General features: G+C 40.9%; 2 protein-coding genes across 2 annotated transcripts in view; one reads left to right on the top strand and one right to left on the bottom strand.

The window, feature by feature from the left end:
* The first annotated feature begins 8500 nt into the window (after positions 1-8500).
* On the top strand, positions 8501-15040 carry LOC109960465 (sodium- and chloride-dependent GABA transporter ine). The gene is made up of 13 exons (XM_020600595.1): positions 8501-8645; positions 9565-9699; positions 9799-10003; positions 10976-11108; positions 12669-12803; positions 12963-13066; positions 13153-13277; positions 13526-13638; positions 13746-13886; positions 13993-14092; positions 14236-14336; positions 14427-14594; positions 14715-15040. The coding sequence occupies exons 1-13, from the start codon at positions 8519-8521 to the stop codon at positions 14865-14867; spliced, it is 1740 nt and encodes a 579-aa protein (XP_020456251.1). The 5' UTR covers positions 8501-8518; the 3' UTR covers positions 14868-15040.
* Positions 15041-16849: 1809 nt separating this feature from the next.
* Positions 16850-19633, bottom strand: part of dhrs11a (dehydrogenase/reductase 11a) — a 20267-nt gene continuing 17483 nt past the window's right edge. Inside the window, exons 3-7 of the mRNA XM_020600596.1 lie at positions 18958-19052; positions 18333-18462; positions 18104-18196; positions 17935-18000; positions 16850-17841 (exon numbers count right to left, since the gene is read on the bottom strand). Of these exons, the coding sequence (XP_020456252.1) occupies positions 17800-17841; positions 17935-18000; positions 18104-18196; positions 18333-18462; positions 18958-19052 (426 nt within the window). The 3' untranslated portion in view covers positions 16850-17799. The remainder of the gene's footprint in view (positions 17842-17934; positions 18001-18103; positions 18197-18332; positions 18463-18957; positions 19053-19633) is intronic.

The following is a 19633-nucleotide window of genomic DNA, read 5'->3' as shown; positions in this document are numbered from 1 at the left end:
AAGCCTAGGAAGATATTATGATTAAGATTACGGCTGAACATATCATACAGTAGCCACTTTCTATCTAGTTATCCTGGAACATAAACAACCTGGAGTAACTCCTGGAAATGAGTAAGCATTTAACAGCCTGAGCTAGACATCCTGTCTACACTAAAGACATTTCTAATACAACAAGTACCTAACCAATACCTATCTGACTAAAAAATACCTAACAGTTCTCACTTGTTTGGTTCTGCTATTCGTTTTCACTTTGTTACATTATGCCCACTTTTGTTCTGTTGCCCTCTTAATGCACGCTGTTATACATCTGTTGCAACCATTTGCACTGAATATATTTTGTAGTGATTGTTGTTAAATAACATAGCTTTAATAAAACAGCCCGGGCGTATTTTAGATGGTCTTGCCTGTCACGTGATTATGGCAGCAACCTATCAGATATCATAGCCGAAGGCTTACTGCGCAGCCTCAGTCAAGCACTGCCTCGATTCTTTGCTGCTCAGGGTGAGCAGTATAGTGACGTGGCAGTATGGATGGCCGAGAGAGAAAACGAAGCACTGTGGTGCTATTTTTCACCCTTGACCAAAGATAATGCCATGTGTTCCGTCTGTAATAAAGTGGTGCCACATAGCAGCAACACTAGCAACCTTTTTAAGCATTTAAAGACAACGCACCCTGACGCCTCTAAAGAGGCTGGACATCAACTTGAAGACAACCAGCAAGCCTTAAAGTACCCTGTACCACGTGATGTCCGTCAGAATACATTGCAGGATAGTTTCATGAAAGGCAAAGAATATCCAGGTATAGCTGACAGTTAATGTGTTATAAGTGATTTAAAAACTGCACAAACCATTATTTTTTAAACTACCCCAAATATGCAACTGAGCTACGAGAATCTTGGATGATGCCATGTTCCCCACTCTTTCATTTAGTTGACAAACGTAAAGGCTCATATGCTTGTACTGTATGTATCAGAAAATAGTGACAAACAATTTTGTTTCTAAAATGTTATTAATGGAAGTAATTTTCCTTTAAGGGGCAAAAAGTATTGGTATTGGTATGATGGAAAGAGTACCATAAACTAATGGTATCATATCGAAAAGGAAAATGTTGGTATCACCCATCCCTAGTAGCTTTCCAAAGCTCTCCATGTTCACAGAGAGGAAATCCTTACTTAACAGTGTAATCAGAACAGTAAACCTACATGACCACTTTCCAGTGAACTCTAACGCTAGAGACAGTGCCGCTAATTGTACCTTATCTGGCGCCTCTCTCTGCCTGGTGATTAAGCTGATAAATTTTAGTGGCGGATTCACAGAAATCATAACAGAGTTCACATGTACACTGCTGACCTTGACAGAATCAAAGTGCTGCTTTGTTTTCAGGTGACACTTGATGACTGCTGCCAACTTGACAGCTTCAGCCACTTGAATCTAAACAATCTCTCAATCTCTGTCAGACAAATGATGTGATATGAGCATGTTCTGCTGCTCTGACGTTTCATAACTTTATATATTTTTGATGTGAACATCATCACCATGATATCCTATTTTCTAGTTCAGCATGTTTCATTGAGTTAACAATGGTTGGTAGTCTTTTTCCCATCTGCATAGTCCAAATCAGTGCCCTCATGATGAGTCATGTTTTCCATTTGGCTGACTGATGGGAGTATGAGTGCTGCTGCTGCACAGCAGGAGGACACAACCTGTTTTGTGGCAGGAAAAGACTGGGACTAGCCTACTACAACCAGCTTGGTTGCAATACCTGAAAGCTGCATTCACAAACTTTCCTAAATTAAAGGAGCAAAAACTGGCTACTGCTGGGGCCTGGAGTTCTCACTGTGTAAGGACAGGAGCTTAGGGATAGGACCCAAGTGAGAGTGGTGGCAGGGTTTAATCACACTTGCTCATTATTCTCCAGAATGTCCTAAAGGCAAGATCACCTCTACTGCTGGAAATTTCTTTTGTTTGAAAGTGTTAGGGTAGCCCCCCACACCAGGAGGGTGAGGGAGGACTGAGGTTGGACTCAAGTGTGCAGACCCAGGTGCTAGGGGGAAAAACATGATGGTAGCAGGTAACAAAAAGAACACAAAGTATCAAAGGAACATAACATGTGTCGTCTACAGGGGAAGATAATGTATGCGTGTAGTGTAGCGCATATGTAGTGTGAGAAGAGTCAAGCCAAAACGCACAGTGTCTGTCAGCGTAGCATTCCACCCACACGTACATAATGCGGCACTGTGTTAGTAAGTTAGTTACTTAATCTTCCAGCCCCAACGGAGCGTCTGCCAGAGGTATAAGTATGGACCAAGTAATAATCGGGATGCATCGACAAACCAGTTGCTAATTACTGGAATGCAACACAGCTGAGGTGCAGAGCCCACATGATAGAGGAGAGAAAAACGGAGGAGAGGCAGCGGCCGCCGAGCGGCCCTGACAGAAAGCAGATGCAAGTTTATCACACTAACTTCATTACTATAAGTGGATTAAAATACTTCTACCTGGCACCTCTTCCCAGACAAGGCTGCTGTCTGATGTCTCCCTCGTCCCACAGTCGTGCTGCTTCACTCTTCACCCTCGGCCTATCCTCCTTCATCCAGGTTTTGTGCTGCACTACGGTCCTTCCTCAAGCAGGATTAACCCTGGCACAAAGACCACTGACATGTTTTTCAGCCTGTGATGTTCACCACTACATTCCTCTGCTGCAGCCTAGGTCTTTGCTTGGCTATTTCCTCTTTAACCCACTTCCTTTGGGGACATTGCATACTGATTTATTTCCAGCTGTGCTCATGTGACCCAGCAAATTTTGGCAACTTATTATACCCCACAAATCCCAGGTTTTATAAGCCATGTATGTTTGCACTGTTGTCAGCAGCTATCAGTTGACTTTCCAGTATTTGCTGACATTTGATTTAATGACTAAATTGTAACAGTTTACAACAAAAATATGGTGAAATCTTGGCTCTTTGATGGATAAAGATGCAACAAAATCATTGGCTTTGTTGTGGCAAACAGTCCTTCATCCAAATCCTTTCTGTGTCCATGCATCTTTCTCATTGGATCAGAATCTATCCAGCCAGGCAGCTCTGTCAGGTGGGAATAAAGAGGGCACATGTTCTTCACACTGATAGTAAGGCAGTGTATTGTCCAGAAGGAGGATGGATGGTCATGTAGATTCAAGATGGGTGGAAAAAACAACCAGCTTGAAAAGACATCTGATGACACGCCAAGCTAAATATAATATTAGCTACAGTATGTATATAAAGTTAGGTAAATGTTGCATGTCTTAGTGACTGCGTTGCATTTGAAAACAGTAATAATGACCCCAAAGTAGAACTGTCACTCTGTGTCACCAGTTTTCACAAGCTAACGTTATTTAAAGTTAATGTTAGCCACTGCAGTCTTCTCGGTAGTAATGCTATATCATAGAATTAGCCTACTGCTGGTTTGCAGAAAATAAATATGACGTGAAGGGAAAAAAATGATTGTATTTATTCATTCAGTTGAACTTCTTTATATTGTATGAAAGAATACCCAGTTCATGTAATCTTTAAACCCTGGAAACATCCTTCCAAAGTCCATAACAGTATCATGAAAGGTGTTGTGATGGAAAATTACTAAGCTATGTACTTTTGTTTTTCTCATGCAATGTACGTCTGTTTCTCAGGCTCAAAACTATGTGCTTGCATAGCTACTGTAGAATCATTGTATGTATCAAGGTATACCCTGTCCTAGCCAAAGGGCAAATTCCTGTATGTGACATTCTGGCAGGTTATCTTGTGAAACTATGAAACTCACCCCCACCCTATCCCACCCTAAAGATTCTGGGAATCTACTGTGTGTACACCTTTTATTTTGGTTGTGGTATGAATGAACCATAAGCCTTACAGAGACATCTGTATTGTAAATAATTGTGCACGAGGCCTGTGTTAGACATGGGTTCAAAGAGTAGTAAGAAGGTTGGACCTCCAAAGAGACCAATAGTGGACACTATGTGGAAAAAGTAGGCCTATGGACCAGAATGTCTTGATGTTTAAATGTCTGGGTCAAATAATTTGGGTTCCCTGAGGGTGGATCCTTGAGCACTGCAAAAAGAATTAGAGAATGCCTTGGAAGAAAAAGAAAGCAAGTTAAGGAAGAAAAAGAAAGTGTCTGTTAAACAAAGTAGAAAAGCATAAAGAATGTCTAAGTGGAAAAAGGAAGCAAGAAGAAAACAAATGCAAAAAGAAATGCCATCCTCAGTAGAAAAAAAGAAGAGAAGACAAAACCAGACAACACACCCACACAAACAGAATGCTCGCTAGTCTCTTCTCTGTATTCGCAGCTTGCAGCCCTAAGGCTGGACCCGGATCTCAATGCCTATCCGCCCATTACTGCTCCACCACCGCCATACCTGCCTGGGCAGGAAGAACGTTGACAACCTCAGCAACCACCACAGAGGGAGACAGAGTGGTGACCAGCGGACTCTACTACCACTGCCAAAACTGAAGACAGCGCAACTGACCTGCCCTACATGGATGTTGCTTCACCATTGCCAGACCCTAAATTCAGCTTCTCACCAATAGCCTAGAGAACTGGCCTGCAGAGACCTGATCTGGTTCTCAGCATGCCACCAGTCAAGATGGCAGACCCGCATGGTTCAATGCTTGTCTTCCGCTCCTGGAGGACAGAAGATATAACAGCGCCTTCTAAACACCTCCCAGACCCTACAGCTTCAGGACAAAGGTTTGCTGAGCAGCTTGTCCTATTCTCCCAAGAGCTCAGACCAACCACACCTGAGCTGAAGAGACTTTTGGTGTCCAGGATGAAACCCTCTAACTGGCGGAAAATTGCAGGCAAGTTTCCTGTTCATGATTGTCACTATTAACTTGTAGACTGGGGCCATGATGATAATGTAGACTACAGAAACACCATGCAGGCTCAGGCTGGGGAATTTACCATCTCTTTCCCCACCAAAGTCAACATGACAAAAAATCACCTCATAAACAGAAGGACACTGCAACTCTAGATGAGTACCTCCACTGTGTCAAAGAAGTGTTCACCATAGTGGTCTCCAACAGCCAGAGGACTTGGACAGCACTGCAGGGCTGTTGGGAGACCCATCCCTGTAACAGTTTTCTGAATGGACTGAGACTTGACATTGCAAGTGTATTGAAGGAGGAGAGAAATCAGAAGGTGCCCAAGGTAGGGGAGGAGGCTTCACTCACAGAGACGTACATATGTTTTCTCTGTGGCCAATAGGGACATTGGGCTTGAGACTGTCCAAATAAGGACATGCCATCTCCCACCGACTATCTGACTGAGGGCATGAGGGCAGAGAAGGGAGCCACACCCAAACGCTGCTGCCGGGAGGCCAGAGGAGAGAGATGATGCACGCACACACACACACACACACACACACACACACAGTGAAGCAATGCTCGCTGAATACATCCAAATCACCACTGACAGATTACAAACATAACTAAGTCCAGCCCTAAAACAGTGACTAAAATTAAAATTGAGTTTCAGCTGTTAAATCTGGATTAAAACTGAGACAAAATAAATGACTAAACCAATTACAATTATGAAGCAATGACTAAAACTAAACTGAACATTCCTGTCAAAATTAACACAGTTTCCCATGTGTGTTATGGGACAATACAGAAAATCATTAAATATCTGAACTGGACATGAGGCTAATTGCAGAGATAAGTGCAAACAAGGAAATTTAAATGATGTGTGCTCTTTAGAAAGGTGCTTTGTGTGGTTTTGCATGTTTTTCTTTTTTTTTAAGTACACTATCCATATCTCTGCTTATAATAAAGATTAACATTATACAAATGCTGTTAGTCTGCTGTCTAATGATACAATTATGGTATCAGTTTGTTTTTGTTGTGCAAGATTAATTAAGTTAAATAGTCTACAGGTGTTATCAGAAGCGTGTCTACTTTTAATGAAGCCTGTTTGGTCTGGGTGCATTATTATTGGAGTAACTGTCTCTATTCTAGTGGCTAGTGCTTTGGTGATAATTTTTAAATCCATGGTAATAAGTGACAGTGGACGGTAACTGGAAGGGTGGGTTGGGTCTTTATTGGGTTTCAAAAGGAGTGTCAAAGCTGCCGTATTCATATGTATCAGATAGTGTTGGTAATTTTATGTTGTTTAGGAGAATATCTATTTCAGATGGATTTGGTTCGTGATCAGAGGAGTATAGTTTGCTAAAAAAATGTTTAAAATACATTAATATCCTGTGGATTATGAACAGTTTCACCATTAGAGTCAAGTATGGTTGTAATGATTGCCTTTTCTTTTTTACATTGTAGTTGATTGCCAAATATTTACCTATCTTGTTACTACGTTGAAACTGTTCTAATTTGAGTTGTTAGATTAGGAAAAAAACAAGTGTGGCTTGTGGCTTGTTTGTGACAACAATATCACAAATTCTCCACAAATGTGTGGGGTTTGTGTGGGAGGGTTGCAAGAAAAAAGCCACTCCTCAAGAAAGGCCAAATGCAGTCATGACTGAGCTTTACCAAAATACATGAGGTCACATGGAAAAAGGTGTTATGGTCAGATGAGACTAAAATGGAATTATTTGGCCTAAACACCAAATGATTTGTCTGGTGGAAATCCAATACAGCTCACCATCCAAATAACACCATTCCTACAGTAAAGTATGAAGGTGGTAATATCCTGTTTATGGGGGTGTTTCTCTGCAGCAGGGACTGGAGCACTTGTCAGGATAGAAGGAAAAATGAACGGGGCAAAATACCTTCAAATTCTAGAGGAAAATTGGCTGCCCTCTGTTGTTAATGGGAAGAAGGTTTAACCATCCAACATGACAATGACCCAAAGCACACAACAAAAAACGACCACACAGTGGTTTGCATGGCCTAGTCACAGCCCAGACTTAAACCCCATTGAAAATCTGTGGAATGACTTGAAGACTGCAGTCTACAAATGGTCACCATCAAATTTAATTGAACTTGAGCAGTTCTACAAGGAAGAATGGGCAAATATTGCAAAGTCAGGGGTACACCATGGACAGGTCGCCAGTCCATCGCAGGGTCAACATACAGACGAACAATCGCTCACACACTCCTACAGGCAATTTAGAGTCACCAATCAACCTGAGCCACATGTCTTTGGACTGTGGGAGGAAGCCAGAGTACCCGGAGAGAACCCACACAAGCACGGCGAGAACATGCAAACTCCGCACAGAAAGGTCGCAAACCCACATCCTTCTCGCTGTGAGGCAACAGCGCTAACCACCGTGCCACCCAGAATAGTTTATTAAATTGTTTAAATGTGAGGTTTTATAGTTCAGAAGTTGTTAAGTGAGTTTCCTATATGAAGCATATAGCTGCCTTTAATTTTGGCCTGGGTCCCGAAGCCTCACACATTCCACTAATTTAAGTGACTCTATGTTTGTTAAATATGCTTTTGTGAGGTTAAAAAAAGTTTTTTTTGTTTGTTTTTGTTTTAAAGAAAGTAACATACAGTATATTTTGAAGAGGGGAGATGCAGTATAAGGAGGAGAGGGAACAAGAAAGAGTAAATAATGTAGAGCTATAGTGTTGTGTATGCATGTGTGTGAATGTGGGCATGTGGGTGTTTTATTAGCTGAGGGCGACTGAAAATGAAACACTGTGTCAAATGGAAAACGTGAGGTAATGTTGAAATAAAAAAAACCATAGAAAAAACAGACAAATGCACATACAAACAAGCATTGTGCAACAGACAAGGTAACAAGGGAGGAGCGTCCAGGACAGGAATGTTTGTAGGAGGCCATGTGAGATATTTTTATGTGTATTTATATGGCGAGAATGCTGGTCGGGTATCCTTTAAAAGAACCTATATTATAAATCTGGTGGCATGCTATCATTACAGTTTGTTTTCACATTGTGAGTGCCAAACACAAAGTAAATGAACAATGTCGCCTACCTTTTAAGAGCCAGTTCAATGCTGACCTGTTGCAAAACCCAAGTAAAGCAATAGGTCTCTAATTTGCACATGCCACAATGCACATACCAACATTGGCATTTTAGAGCCCACTCACAGCTAACACTAGCCAGCAGTAGCTACGGGTTGTAAAATCCAAAAAATAGCTAGTGAAGTGTTTGTTTATTCTCAGTGGCTGTGTGTCACCATGTTGAATACCCCCCGCACTGTCTCGTGATCTCGCGATACTCATCTTTCCACTCAGTCCTCTTCACAAGACAGCAATGGAAATAGGTGCTTGGTGTGTTTAGCTACACTAAGAGACAAATTTAGCCATTTTAATTTTGTGTTAAAATCTTTTCAAATTTCTGAAAATTTCTTTAATCCATGTTCATTTTATGTTCAAAACAACTGATGAGTTTATGTTAATTAAGACATGCTTTTCCCACTTGTGAGATTCACAGCCCAGTGTACTGTTAAGTTAATCATTAATGATAATAAAAGAGAACATTATATCACACAGGGTCACTGGGCTTCCAGCCAAGCCTTCCGTGAAGTTTGGGCCCAGACGAGCCTCAGCGGCTATACAGGGAGCAGACATGGATCGGCAGCTCAGCAGACCAACATGGAGCAGGCAGATTGAGTTCACTCTGGCTGGGATTGGCTGTGCTGTAGGTCTGGGCAATATATGGAGGTTCCCTTATCTCTGCTACAGGAGTGGAGGAGGTGAGAAACCAGGCATTCATCCTGGTGCCTGGTATCATAACAGAGTTATGGTACCAGACCATCCTTTTTACACACATAATGTACTGTACCTAGGAACAGCTCTCAAAACTGGGTCCAAAGGTTAACATGTATTTTGCTAAACTTTATTCTGTAGTAATACTGACTGTGTTAAAAATGTTCAAATTGTACAATTCTGATCACAGGTTCTGAATGATTTAAGTGCATCTCATATAAAAATGTTTAATATGCCCCTATTATACTCTGCGGTTGTGCATGTACAGTTGATTGGAGCATTGGTTTACAATGATAAAGCTGGCTATTACAAATGACCCAGTACACAGTGAAAAGAAAGACAAGTGCAGGATGATTTTCACAGACTTTAAAGATGAGAGGAAATCATAAAACGAGCACATTCGTAACCTCTTCAGTCAGAAAAATGAGCATTACAGGTGAATTATTTACAGGTGAATTATGTTGTGAAACTTAATGAGTGATATATCCTGCACTTCCCTTAACCATCACCAAGCATAGCCTTCGGGTTGATGTGCACCATTCTGCTTTGTTTTTCCACTGTATTTTCTCTCTCTTGGTCCCTGTTTAAAGGAGGGATGGGCTGCTCCCCTCTCCCTCACACAGTCAGCTGTGTGTTTACAAACACATGTAGTACTAATGCTTGAGGTGTGAAGATGCAGACATTTAACCAATCACTGGTGATTGCTCTGTGTGCACGCACACGCTCCCCCCTCATTTTCCTGGCACTTGATTTTAGTTCTGTCTCCTCAAGGGTGTTGAAATTTAGCTCCCAGAACTCACCCCTCAAAGCGTGCGCACACCATACTGGAAACATACCCAGAGCCTGTGATGAGCATCACAGTACGGTCCTATAATGCAAAATCCCCTTACTGTCACTTCCTGCCAGGTGCCTTTCTGGTGCCATACCTGCTTATGCTGGTGGTGTTGGGGATTCCTCTGCTCCACATGGAGCTGACTGTGGGTCAGTACACGAGGAGAGGGCCTGCCCATGCCCTAGCTAATGTCTGCCCATTGTTAAAAGGTACTGTGTGGCATAAATGGTGTCCAAACTGAAATATAGACATTTGTCTGACTGTGAAAAACATTATTGATTATTGATGTTGTTTTTGTCTGTCCTCAGGAGTGGGTGTGGCATCAGTGGCAATCTCCTTTATCATGTGCACTTACTACAATGTCATCATCACCTGGGCTCTTTATTACCTCTTCAACTCTTTCCAGTCACCCCTACCCTGGCAGAACTGCAACAATACCTGGAACACACCTAACTGTACCAATCATGCCACCAACAACAGCTTCTCCTCAACACCTAGCTACGAGTTCTTCAAGTACATTTTACTATGTGGGAAAAAAACTGCACTCATCCTCAGAGTTATAATAACAGACTAGAAAATTAATAGATTACAGTAGGATTACATCATCCCTGTAGCTTGACGAAACTGGGCTGGTTGCACAAAACACATTCTAGTGATTATATTAAGGGTAACTTAATCATTTGTTTAATGTAAAATGTTTATATGTATCAAAATGTAAACAAGTCAAACGGATGTTGTCTCTGGTTTTGAACTGGATAAACTGGAAAAGTACTGAGATTAGTTTTCCATCATATAGTATGCCATTTTGAAGATTTTCATAGAAAACCTAAATATTTCATTGTGGATAACTTGCTGTTTTGACTGTGGAGTGAAACCTCCTGTTTTCAGTTTACTTATTAAATTGTTAGTGGATAAATGTAGAAATTGAATGTAAGTTTACAACTATTGAAGCCATGTGTAATGTGTCAGCCAAGAAACTGATTCTTAAATACCAGTGAACGTGTGATGGTGACTGCCACAATTACACAGTGACAGCTTAGAAAAACTTTCAAGGAGAACACCTTGTTTGGTTGACACACGGATACTATGGATAGACAAACACAGTCCTGCTCACACCTGCTCCAGCGTGGCAGAAGGATGATATTTCCACTCGTAAGAAAGCAATTTGTCTCAATTGAGATCACAATAATTTTATATCATACTGCCATTTTCTTACACTTGCAGTAGAGAGGTCCTGGGCCTCAAATATAAGAGGGGTACATTCTGGGAGATACTGTAGATACTTACAAAGGGAGTCAAAGATATTAATTTGTTCCAAAATAGAACAAACACTGTGGTACAGGACGTGGGAGAACAGTTTGAAATTGCCAGTTTGCTAATGTGTTCAACTTTGAGACAGAATAATCAGGATTAATGTAGAATGTAAATGTCTTAGAAGATCCAATAACTTCTACTTTCTCTCTCTTCTTTTTGGCTTCTTTGAAGATATAAGATGCTGGAGCAGACTAGTGGACTGGAGGAGACAGGAGTGATGCGTTGGGAGCTTTTCCTTATCCTCCTCCTGGCTTGGATCCTCCTGTACCTTTGCATTTTCAAGGGGGTGAAATCAACAGGCAAGGTGAGGGAAAAGAGAGACATACAGGGACAGAGACAAGGAGTGAGACATACAGTCAGTACAGAAGGTTTTCAGACCCTTTCATGTTTAAAATGGATTCAATTCATTTTTTCTTATCGATTTGCATATAATACTCCACAATGATAAAGCGGAAACAGGGTTTGGGAGTGTTTTGTAAATGTATTAAAAATAAAAGACTGAAATATCCCATTTACATAAATATTCAGACCCTTCACTTGGTACTTGGTTAAAGCAATGACAGCCTCAGTCTTCTTGAGAATGAAGCTGCTGGCATGGCATCTTTCTTTTGGAATTTTCTTCCAATGTCTTTAGGCAAAATCATTCAAGGTCTCCCAGGTTGGATGGGGAGCATTGGTGCACAGCTCCAGGACTTTCACGGAGTTTTCCTGATGTCACTCTTGTGTTTTCTTGGTGGTATCAGGAAAAGAGGTTGTTGAGGTTGTTGTCTTGTTGAAATGTAAACCTTCACCCCAGCCTGAGATCCAGAGCACTCTGGAAGGTTTTCATTCAGAATTGCTCTGTATTTTATGCATCCCTCCTTCCCTCTATCCTGATTAATTTCCCAGTACCAGATGCAAGAAAACATTCCCACAGCCTGATGCTGCCACCACCATGGTTTACTGTAGGAATGGTATTAGTGAGGTGATGCTCAGTACCTGCTTCCTCCACACACACTGCTGGGAATTGTGGCCAAATAGTTCAGTCTTTGTTTCATCAAACCAGAGGATTTTGCTTCTCATGGTCTGAGAGTACTTCAGATGCCTTTTGGCAAACTCCCAGGGGGCTCTCATGTGCCTTTTAGTGAGGAATGGCTTCTGTCTGGCCGAATGGGTGGAGTGCTGCGATGATGGTTGTCCTTCTGTAAGGTTCTCCCATCTCCAGAAAGGAACTCTGGATCCCATTCATAGTGACCCTTGAGTTCCTGGTTACTGGTCTGACCAAGACCCTTCATCCCTGACTATTTTGGCTGGGCAGCCAGATCTCTGATGACTGTTGGTGGGTCCAAATCTCTTCCATTTGAGAATGACAGAGGCTACCATGCTTCCTGGGCACTTTCAATGCTGCAGAAATGTTCATGCATCCTTCCCCAGATCTGTGTCTTGACACAATCCTGTCTCATGGATTTTGTTTTCACTCTGACATACACCATCAGCCATGAGATCTTATATAAACAGGTGTGTGCTTTTCCTAATTATATCCAGCACATTACATTAGGCTCAGGTGGACTCTAACCTAGTTGTAGAAGCATGCCAACCACCACTGATAGCAGTAGGATGCACCAGAGCTCAATTCCTAAAAAAGGGCTTGAATGCTTATGTAAATGGGATATTTCAGTGTTTTATTTTTAATAAATTTATAAAACACTCCAAAAACCTGTTTTCACTTTATCATTGTAGAGTATTGTGTGTAGGTTTAAAAATTTAACTGAATCAATTTTAAAATGAGTCTGAAACATAATAAAATGTGGAAAACTGAATAGTTTCTGTACTGACTGTATGGACAGACAGTGAACAGCAACCCTTGTTTTGTTTCTGTGTGTAGGTGGTGTACTTCACCGCTCTGTTCCCGTATGTTATCCTCATTGCCCTGCTGATCAATAACATGCAGCTTCCTGGTGCATTAGATGGAATAACCTTCTTCATTGTGCCAGAATGGGACAAGCTGCTTTCAGTGGAGGTAAGAAAAAAGAATAAGCAAGAAAGGAAATGAGTAAAGGCTTTGCCTGACCTACCTGGTACAGGAGAGCAGTTAGCATAATATTTGTTAGTGATCATTGGTACTGGATGTAATCAGCAGTGACCAGTAGTTTTAGATGAACATCCCTCTGTATGGCAGGTGTGGGTGAATGCTGCAGCTCAGATCTTTAACTCCATTGGGATTGGCTTTGGCTCCCTTTTGGCCATGGCCAGCTACAACTCCTTCAACAACAACATTCTGAAGTAATCAACCCCCCGCCCCCCAAAAAATCCAGTGGCTATTATGATCTATGGGCAATAAGGTGACATAATGTATATCTTCCTTGTAGGGACACCCTGACAATATCCCTTGTCAACTCCTTCACTAGTATCCTGGCAGGTTTTGTCATTTTCTCTGCCTTTGGATACATGTCTCATTTGCAGGGCATTCCCATCAGTGATCTGGCTGTGGATGGTAAGTCAATAAGCATGCAGTGCAACTGGAAACCCACTATCCCACTGATTTAATGGTTAACTCACATTTCAAAGATATATTTTGATATTGAGACCATTAGGTATTTGTCAGTTGTTTCAGAGTGGTTTTGCTGGAGCTCTTTCCATCACAATTATGATTTCATGTCATAATTCATGCTTTAGGAGGGCCACGATTTTCTTTTTTTCCATCAGTAATGCTACAATGACATTATGCGTTTGTGTATCTAGGTCCAGGCTTGGTTTATGTTATTTACCCACAAGCCTTTGCCAACATGCCATTGGCTCAGCTCTGGGCTGTGATGTTCTTCTTCATGCTGCTTTGCCTAGGACTGGACAGTGAGGTACATCATGGTGGAATCAGAGAAACAACATAACTCCCCGATTATTTGTACTAATCTTAAAGAACAACAATATAACTTTAGAATAATTTTTTTTCTTTTTTTGGCAGTTTGCAATGGTTGAAGTGATGGTGACCAGCCTCATGGATGAATTCCATCAACATCTGATTAAAATTTTCAAGTGCAAGGAGCTGTTTGTTCTTGCTATTTGTGGTGGAGCATTACTCTTAGGAATTCCTTGTGTTATGCAGGTACAGACTAATTTGTTGGATGTCTTTAACCAAATTATAGCCAAACTTTAAGATCCCAAGTCTCACTTATCCTGTTATCCTAAATAGTGTATTTCTTTCTGTCCAGGTGGGAATCTATGTATTTCAGCTGATGGACCATTACACCGCTATAGTGTCCGTCATGTTTCTTGCATTCTTTGAGGTTATAGCCATCTGTTGGAGTTATGGTAAGAAGAATATGTTCAGCTATCTAGCTACTTTTAGTGGTCAGTTAATGTGATGATATAAAGTATTACACTCGACAAATAAGCTATGCATGTTTTATTTATTGTCAGGTGAAGGTCTGTCTAAAGTACTCTTCCATGTGCAGGTGTGAATCGATTATCAGACAACCTCAAAGAGATGACTGGAGAAAGAGCAAACATCTTTTTCAGGCTGTGTTGGTTAATAGTTGCTCCTGTGCTGATTACTGTAAGTCAACAGGCTATCTTTTTAAACATGGACATGAGTTTGACTTGACTGTGAAAAAGCTCACGACTTCATTATTCCTGCTTGCGGCAGGTTATCCTCATTTTCTCCATCATCCAGTTCAAACCGGCCCACTATGAAAACTATGTCTTCCCGCCCTGGGCTCAGGGAATAGGCTGGATTATTACCTTGGCCTCCATCATCTGGATTCCACTGGGTGCCATTCACACACTGTGGGTGCTGCCTGGCTCATTCATGCAGGTGATATACCTTTATCATGTACCTTTTTTCACCTGAGAACACAGCATGTACTGAATGTTATCATGTCATGATCATACAAAATCTAGCTGTGTTAATATTTTTGGTACAACTCTCCAACAGAAAGTCAAGCTGTCTATCACACCATGTACACTGGATGAGATGTCAAAAATACCATATTATGAGAGGGGAGGAAAAGATGGCTATCCAGTCATAGCTGTTGCTAGCTCCAACATCCATCTACCAGAAAAACCTCCTGTTCAGACAGAGCTCTGATAAATCTTTTTGCTCAGCATAATCCTCATCTATTCACCATCAGTCCCAGATATTTAGCAGGCTAACCAGAAATTCTTTGCAGTTAGTTTTAAAGTTGCATTAATTAACTTATCCCTCTAATTTTCAACCATTAAGAGTTGAGAATCAAAGCAAACTCAACCAGTATCCCCTCCTCTTTGCCCCCCCTGCCCTGTCTCTGAAACTACATCATATGTGTTCATGACAGCCGGAGACAGTTGTGGCAGTCAGGTAGTACAGCAGTAATAGCCAGCTCCAGAATTATTGTATACAGAATATAGAGCCCATAGAGCCTGTGGTTTCCAGTGACATAGCAGCAACACAGTGTCGAGTAAAGGTGTTTACATTTTAGTAATATGTATATGTATGTCTGACGATGTTTGCAGCGGATGTATCTGCAGTAACACAAGCAAATTATACAACAAAATATTTTCACCCAGCAATACTGAGGTAGTACTACTGTTCGGGCCATTATTACATCATGTTCAGTGCTACATACTTGACACATATAGCCCATGAGTTGTATGTGAAACGAGGAATTTCATGTTGTGCTTTGATAGTTGAACAAATTCCTGAGTTTTCTAGTTGTGTTGATGGTGTAAATTTTAACTTCTCACTAAAATGCTAAATGGACTGGACTGTTATGTCCGAAATAAACTGGACCAAAACTAAGCAAAAATAGCTAAATTACTCCATTTGCTAATCCAGGAAAACACGCTGGTTTCCACTAATTGGACAACAAAACACTAATGCTGCAGTCAGTTGGAATGACTACAAATTACAATCAGAATAGTTCAGTACAAAATTGAAATGCCATGGTTGGCTTGCTAATAATACTGACATATACATGTTAGCCAGTTACAGTACTTGTGTGTCTAGCAGGAAGAAAGCCAAATTTTAGTCCTTCGGATACTTTTAATACTCTCCATCTCCGACATGGTTTGGGACAACAGGGAAAAAACACTTCTAGACAATTTTTACTTGATTTACTCAAATTTATGCTAAATCTTAGTTAATGCAGCTTTAAATCTTGAACAAACACTTGGTAAGCTAATTAGAAATCTGCTACAAAAATTGTGATCCAGGGACCACCACTCTGACTAAGACGTAACCCAAGGACCACTGTTATGGGGCGGCTGTAACGGATGGGCACTATATAATCCTGAAAGTCACCTTGATTTTTCTAAATTATTTATATTTGCATGAATTTGATTATTCACAAACAATAAGTAATACATGGAAATGAGTTTTAAAATGAAATTAAAATTAAAGTTAAAAAAGGTTCCTACAGTGAAACTACATTATTGGATATGTGATCGGGGGTCACCTGCGATGCCTTTGTGGACCACCAGGGGGCTAGGGACCACTGGTTGAAAACCCCTGGCCAAGTCAAGAATCTTTGTCATTATGCATAGCACAACGAAATTTTTTCCAGCAGCTCTCGGCTTAAAAGACACATTATTTACATAACACAATTGTATAAGTCAATATAAAAATATGAACAAATAAAAAAGGATGTATGGGCCCTAATCAGGTCAGCAGCATGTTAGCAGCAAAAGAGTGTAGTGACGTTATAGGCTGCAGCTCAGTGCAAATCTGTCTTTTGGTTTACAGGATTGTGAAAATGATTCACACCGTCTACCATGCAGATACTTAACCTGATCATTTCTGAGTGCCTATGGATTTGGTTGATCTTTGAATAGCTGCTTGTGTTAACTGCTTTATTTTTAGTATAAGCTGTTGTAAACAGATAAAGTGTTTATAATCTGCACTGTGTATGTGATGTGTATCTTGTATCTGTTGCTAAAAGGACCCAGATCATACACTTCATTGTGCTCATTTGTGGACTTTACTTTGCTGAGGGTTCCATCTTTCAGCCATGTCTGCTAATGCATTTGTTAATGTTGATACGTCTGAGATCAGGCACTGTACTGATTAAAGATAAAGCACTATAAACCAGTTCATAGTGGCCAACTCATTTATTGGGTTTAAATGCAACAGGGCGCTGCTGAAAAAAAAATCTTGTGGTTAACATTTGAGGACATGGGTCATGCAGCTCTGTAATGTTATTTCTTTGATGGCAAACTGATGTGAACAGCGATTCTGGTGAACACAACACAAAATGTAACTTAGATCGGGGCAAATGTTTTCATTTAATGAGAAGTTTACACTAAAAGGTACACATTTCTAAGGGATACTTGTGCACCAAGTTAGTTTCCTCCCCAACATAAGTTGCTGATGTTTTCTTTTTTTTTTTAAACTACTGACAAATTAATCCAAAGTGCAGAACCATAATTACACAGGCAAAAAGATGGACTGTAGAAACTTGTGGGCTTAACAAAGGCAGATCTCTTTTATGCTTTTCCCAACTCTTTATATGGGCTCAAAAACTGAATAGATCCAAACAAGGGTAACAAAGTGTGAAAACAAGATGAACAGACTGTTGATAGCTAGTTATAGTGAGTGTGACATAGTACTGTCTCTGGTTAGTTACTGTAATCTCTGACCATAAGGTAAAATACTTGACCTACAAAAACAACAACAAAAAAAAAACAACCCCCCCCCAAAAAAAGTGCAATCAGTGGCATACCCTTACATCTGATGGTCATGCAGATGACCATGTAGCACAGCAGCAACTGTCTCCTTTGTTATTTGTTCCTACCATAGTTTGGGGTCAGCCCAATTCAGGACTGAGCTCAACAATTCACAAATACCAGGTTGTTGCATTCAGTAGTGATTCCAAAACTCCATGCGCTTCTTTTACAGCCTCCTTAAGGCTCTTATCCCTCCTTGATCACCTCCCTGCAAATCCAACAAAGCTGTAATTGATTTGTTTGATTCCCCACCCCACCCCTTTTGCCCAGCAGAGGTTGCTAAGGAGTCACCGTGGCTGCTCCTTGGATCTGGCTCACTGCTATGAGGCCTGCTCTACTGGCCTCATCTGCACATCTCCAATCTGTCAACACAAACAAGGGAGGTCATTACAGAAACTAAACAGCATTCAACACTGATGGCTATTAAAATAAAAAAAATTAGAAGAGAGAGGTACCTGGACATGAGGAGGGGCACTGAGGACAAATGTGACTGCAGTGGCTATATCTTCTGCTTTCAAACACTGAATAGTGGAGAAAAGAGGTGTTACTGATGCAGCAGTACTTGGGTTTATTTTCACTTTGTGAAATACAACTGTTGACTTTCAATCAAATGTGCACTCTTACTTTCATATTCTCATACACTGCAGCTGCTTTCTCTGGATCACTGTTGTGGAGCCTAAAAGCAAAATCAGTCTCCACTATTCCAGGAGATATACACTGCAAAGTGAGGGGAAATGCATGAGAAACTTACTGTTTGCTGTTGTTAGACTAATGCAAAGGCAAAACACACCTCATATTTTTAAGACCTACGGTATATAGTCATCTTTATGAGCCAAATTGTTACCTGACTTACCGTGGCTCTGATGTGAGTGTTTGCTGCTCGGAGCTCTTGTCGTATCCCCTCAGTCAGAGCAGTTACAGCATATTTAGTGGCAGCGTAGAAATGCAGTTCAGGACTTGGAGCTACTCTGTGCCCACTCATACTGTAACAGGCAGGAGGAAAGATAGAGAGAGGTGTATGTGTTATATTTTGTAGCTCAAGCTTGATTCAAACCCCAATTAAGGTAATGAATTCCTACAGACTGAATGACTTGTCATGTACTTTTAAATACCTTCAAATGCTCAGTTATACAGTAAAATTTCTCATGTCAGGTTTAATAGTATACTGTACAGTGACTCAGTGGGATATACAGGCCCACAACAGCGACAAAGACAATGACAATTGTGTCAGTTAATAAGACAAGGCAATACAAAATCCAACAAGTAAATAAACTGAATGCTGATATGTTAATGTGAATGAAATAGTGAAAAATAGACAAGTCCAGTTCTACACACTGTTTCCTGTCCACCAGGGGTGTGGCTCACAGCTGCCTGTACCTTAATGCCTGCTGGTCTAAACTGATCCTGAACAAAGTGGCTTAGGTAGTTTCAGATTGATCTATATATTTGCTCTGAGATTTCAAGGTTGTGTTGCTTACCTGTTAATATTGATGATGTGGCCATCGTCCACATTCCTCTCTTTCATTGATTTGTATGCTTCACGGGTGCAGATAGACAAAGCTAACACATTGACCTACAGAGAAGAAAAAGACAGCAAATTCATTTAACTATTCACATGTATGTATCGGCAAGTGTTCAGTAACAGTAACAAAAGCTGCCAAATTCATGCTGTGCCAAAAACAAACAAGTCATTTGCAAAACATCATTGTGTTTTATTTCCGAATTACATTTAAGAATGCCATGTGATGAAAGTGTACCAGCTCAGCTGACTGATGCTCACTGCATCAATGTGAGCACCTGAACCTGCTGGTCCTGTCCAGTTTGTTGCCTCTAAGCTGGTCTTGATGGTATTGGTATTGATAAACAGTAGGTTAAAAGTTAAACGGAGGCGGCCAAATATCAGTATACAGATTAAACACTGGCTAAAAATATGCTGCTATACACATTCATGAGGGGCGGTCATGACAACAGATGGACGAGTGCTGCGAATGCAGGACTCTGGAGACATTAGGGTAGGGGGTCTTCAATGGTCAAGAGCTCAATGAATCAGAATGTAAAGTCCCAACAAAAGAAATAGTGCTGGCGTTCATTAGTGGGGCTCTGCTCTGCCAAGGCTTCTCCTTGGAGCCAAAGCAGTACCCTCAATGAAGGGAG

This window comes from Monopterus albus, unplaced genomic scaffold, assembly GCF_001952655.1.
Source record: "Monopterus albus unplaced genomic scaffold, M_albus_1.0 scaffold47.1, whole genome shotgun sequence".
Classification (NCBI taxonomy): Eukaryota; Metazoa; Chordata; class Actinopteri; order Synbranchiformes; family Synbranchidae; genus Monopterus; species Monopterus albus.
Note: the sequence above shows the minus strand (reverse complement) of the source record. Positions and strands in the feature narration are given on the sequence as shown.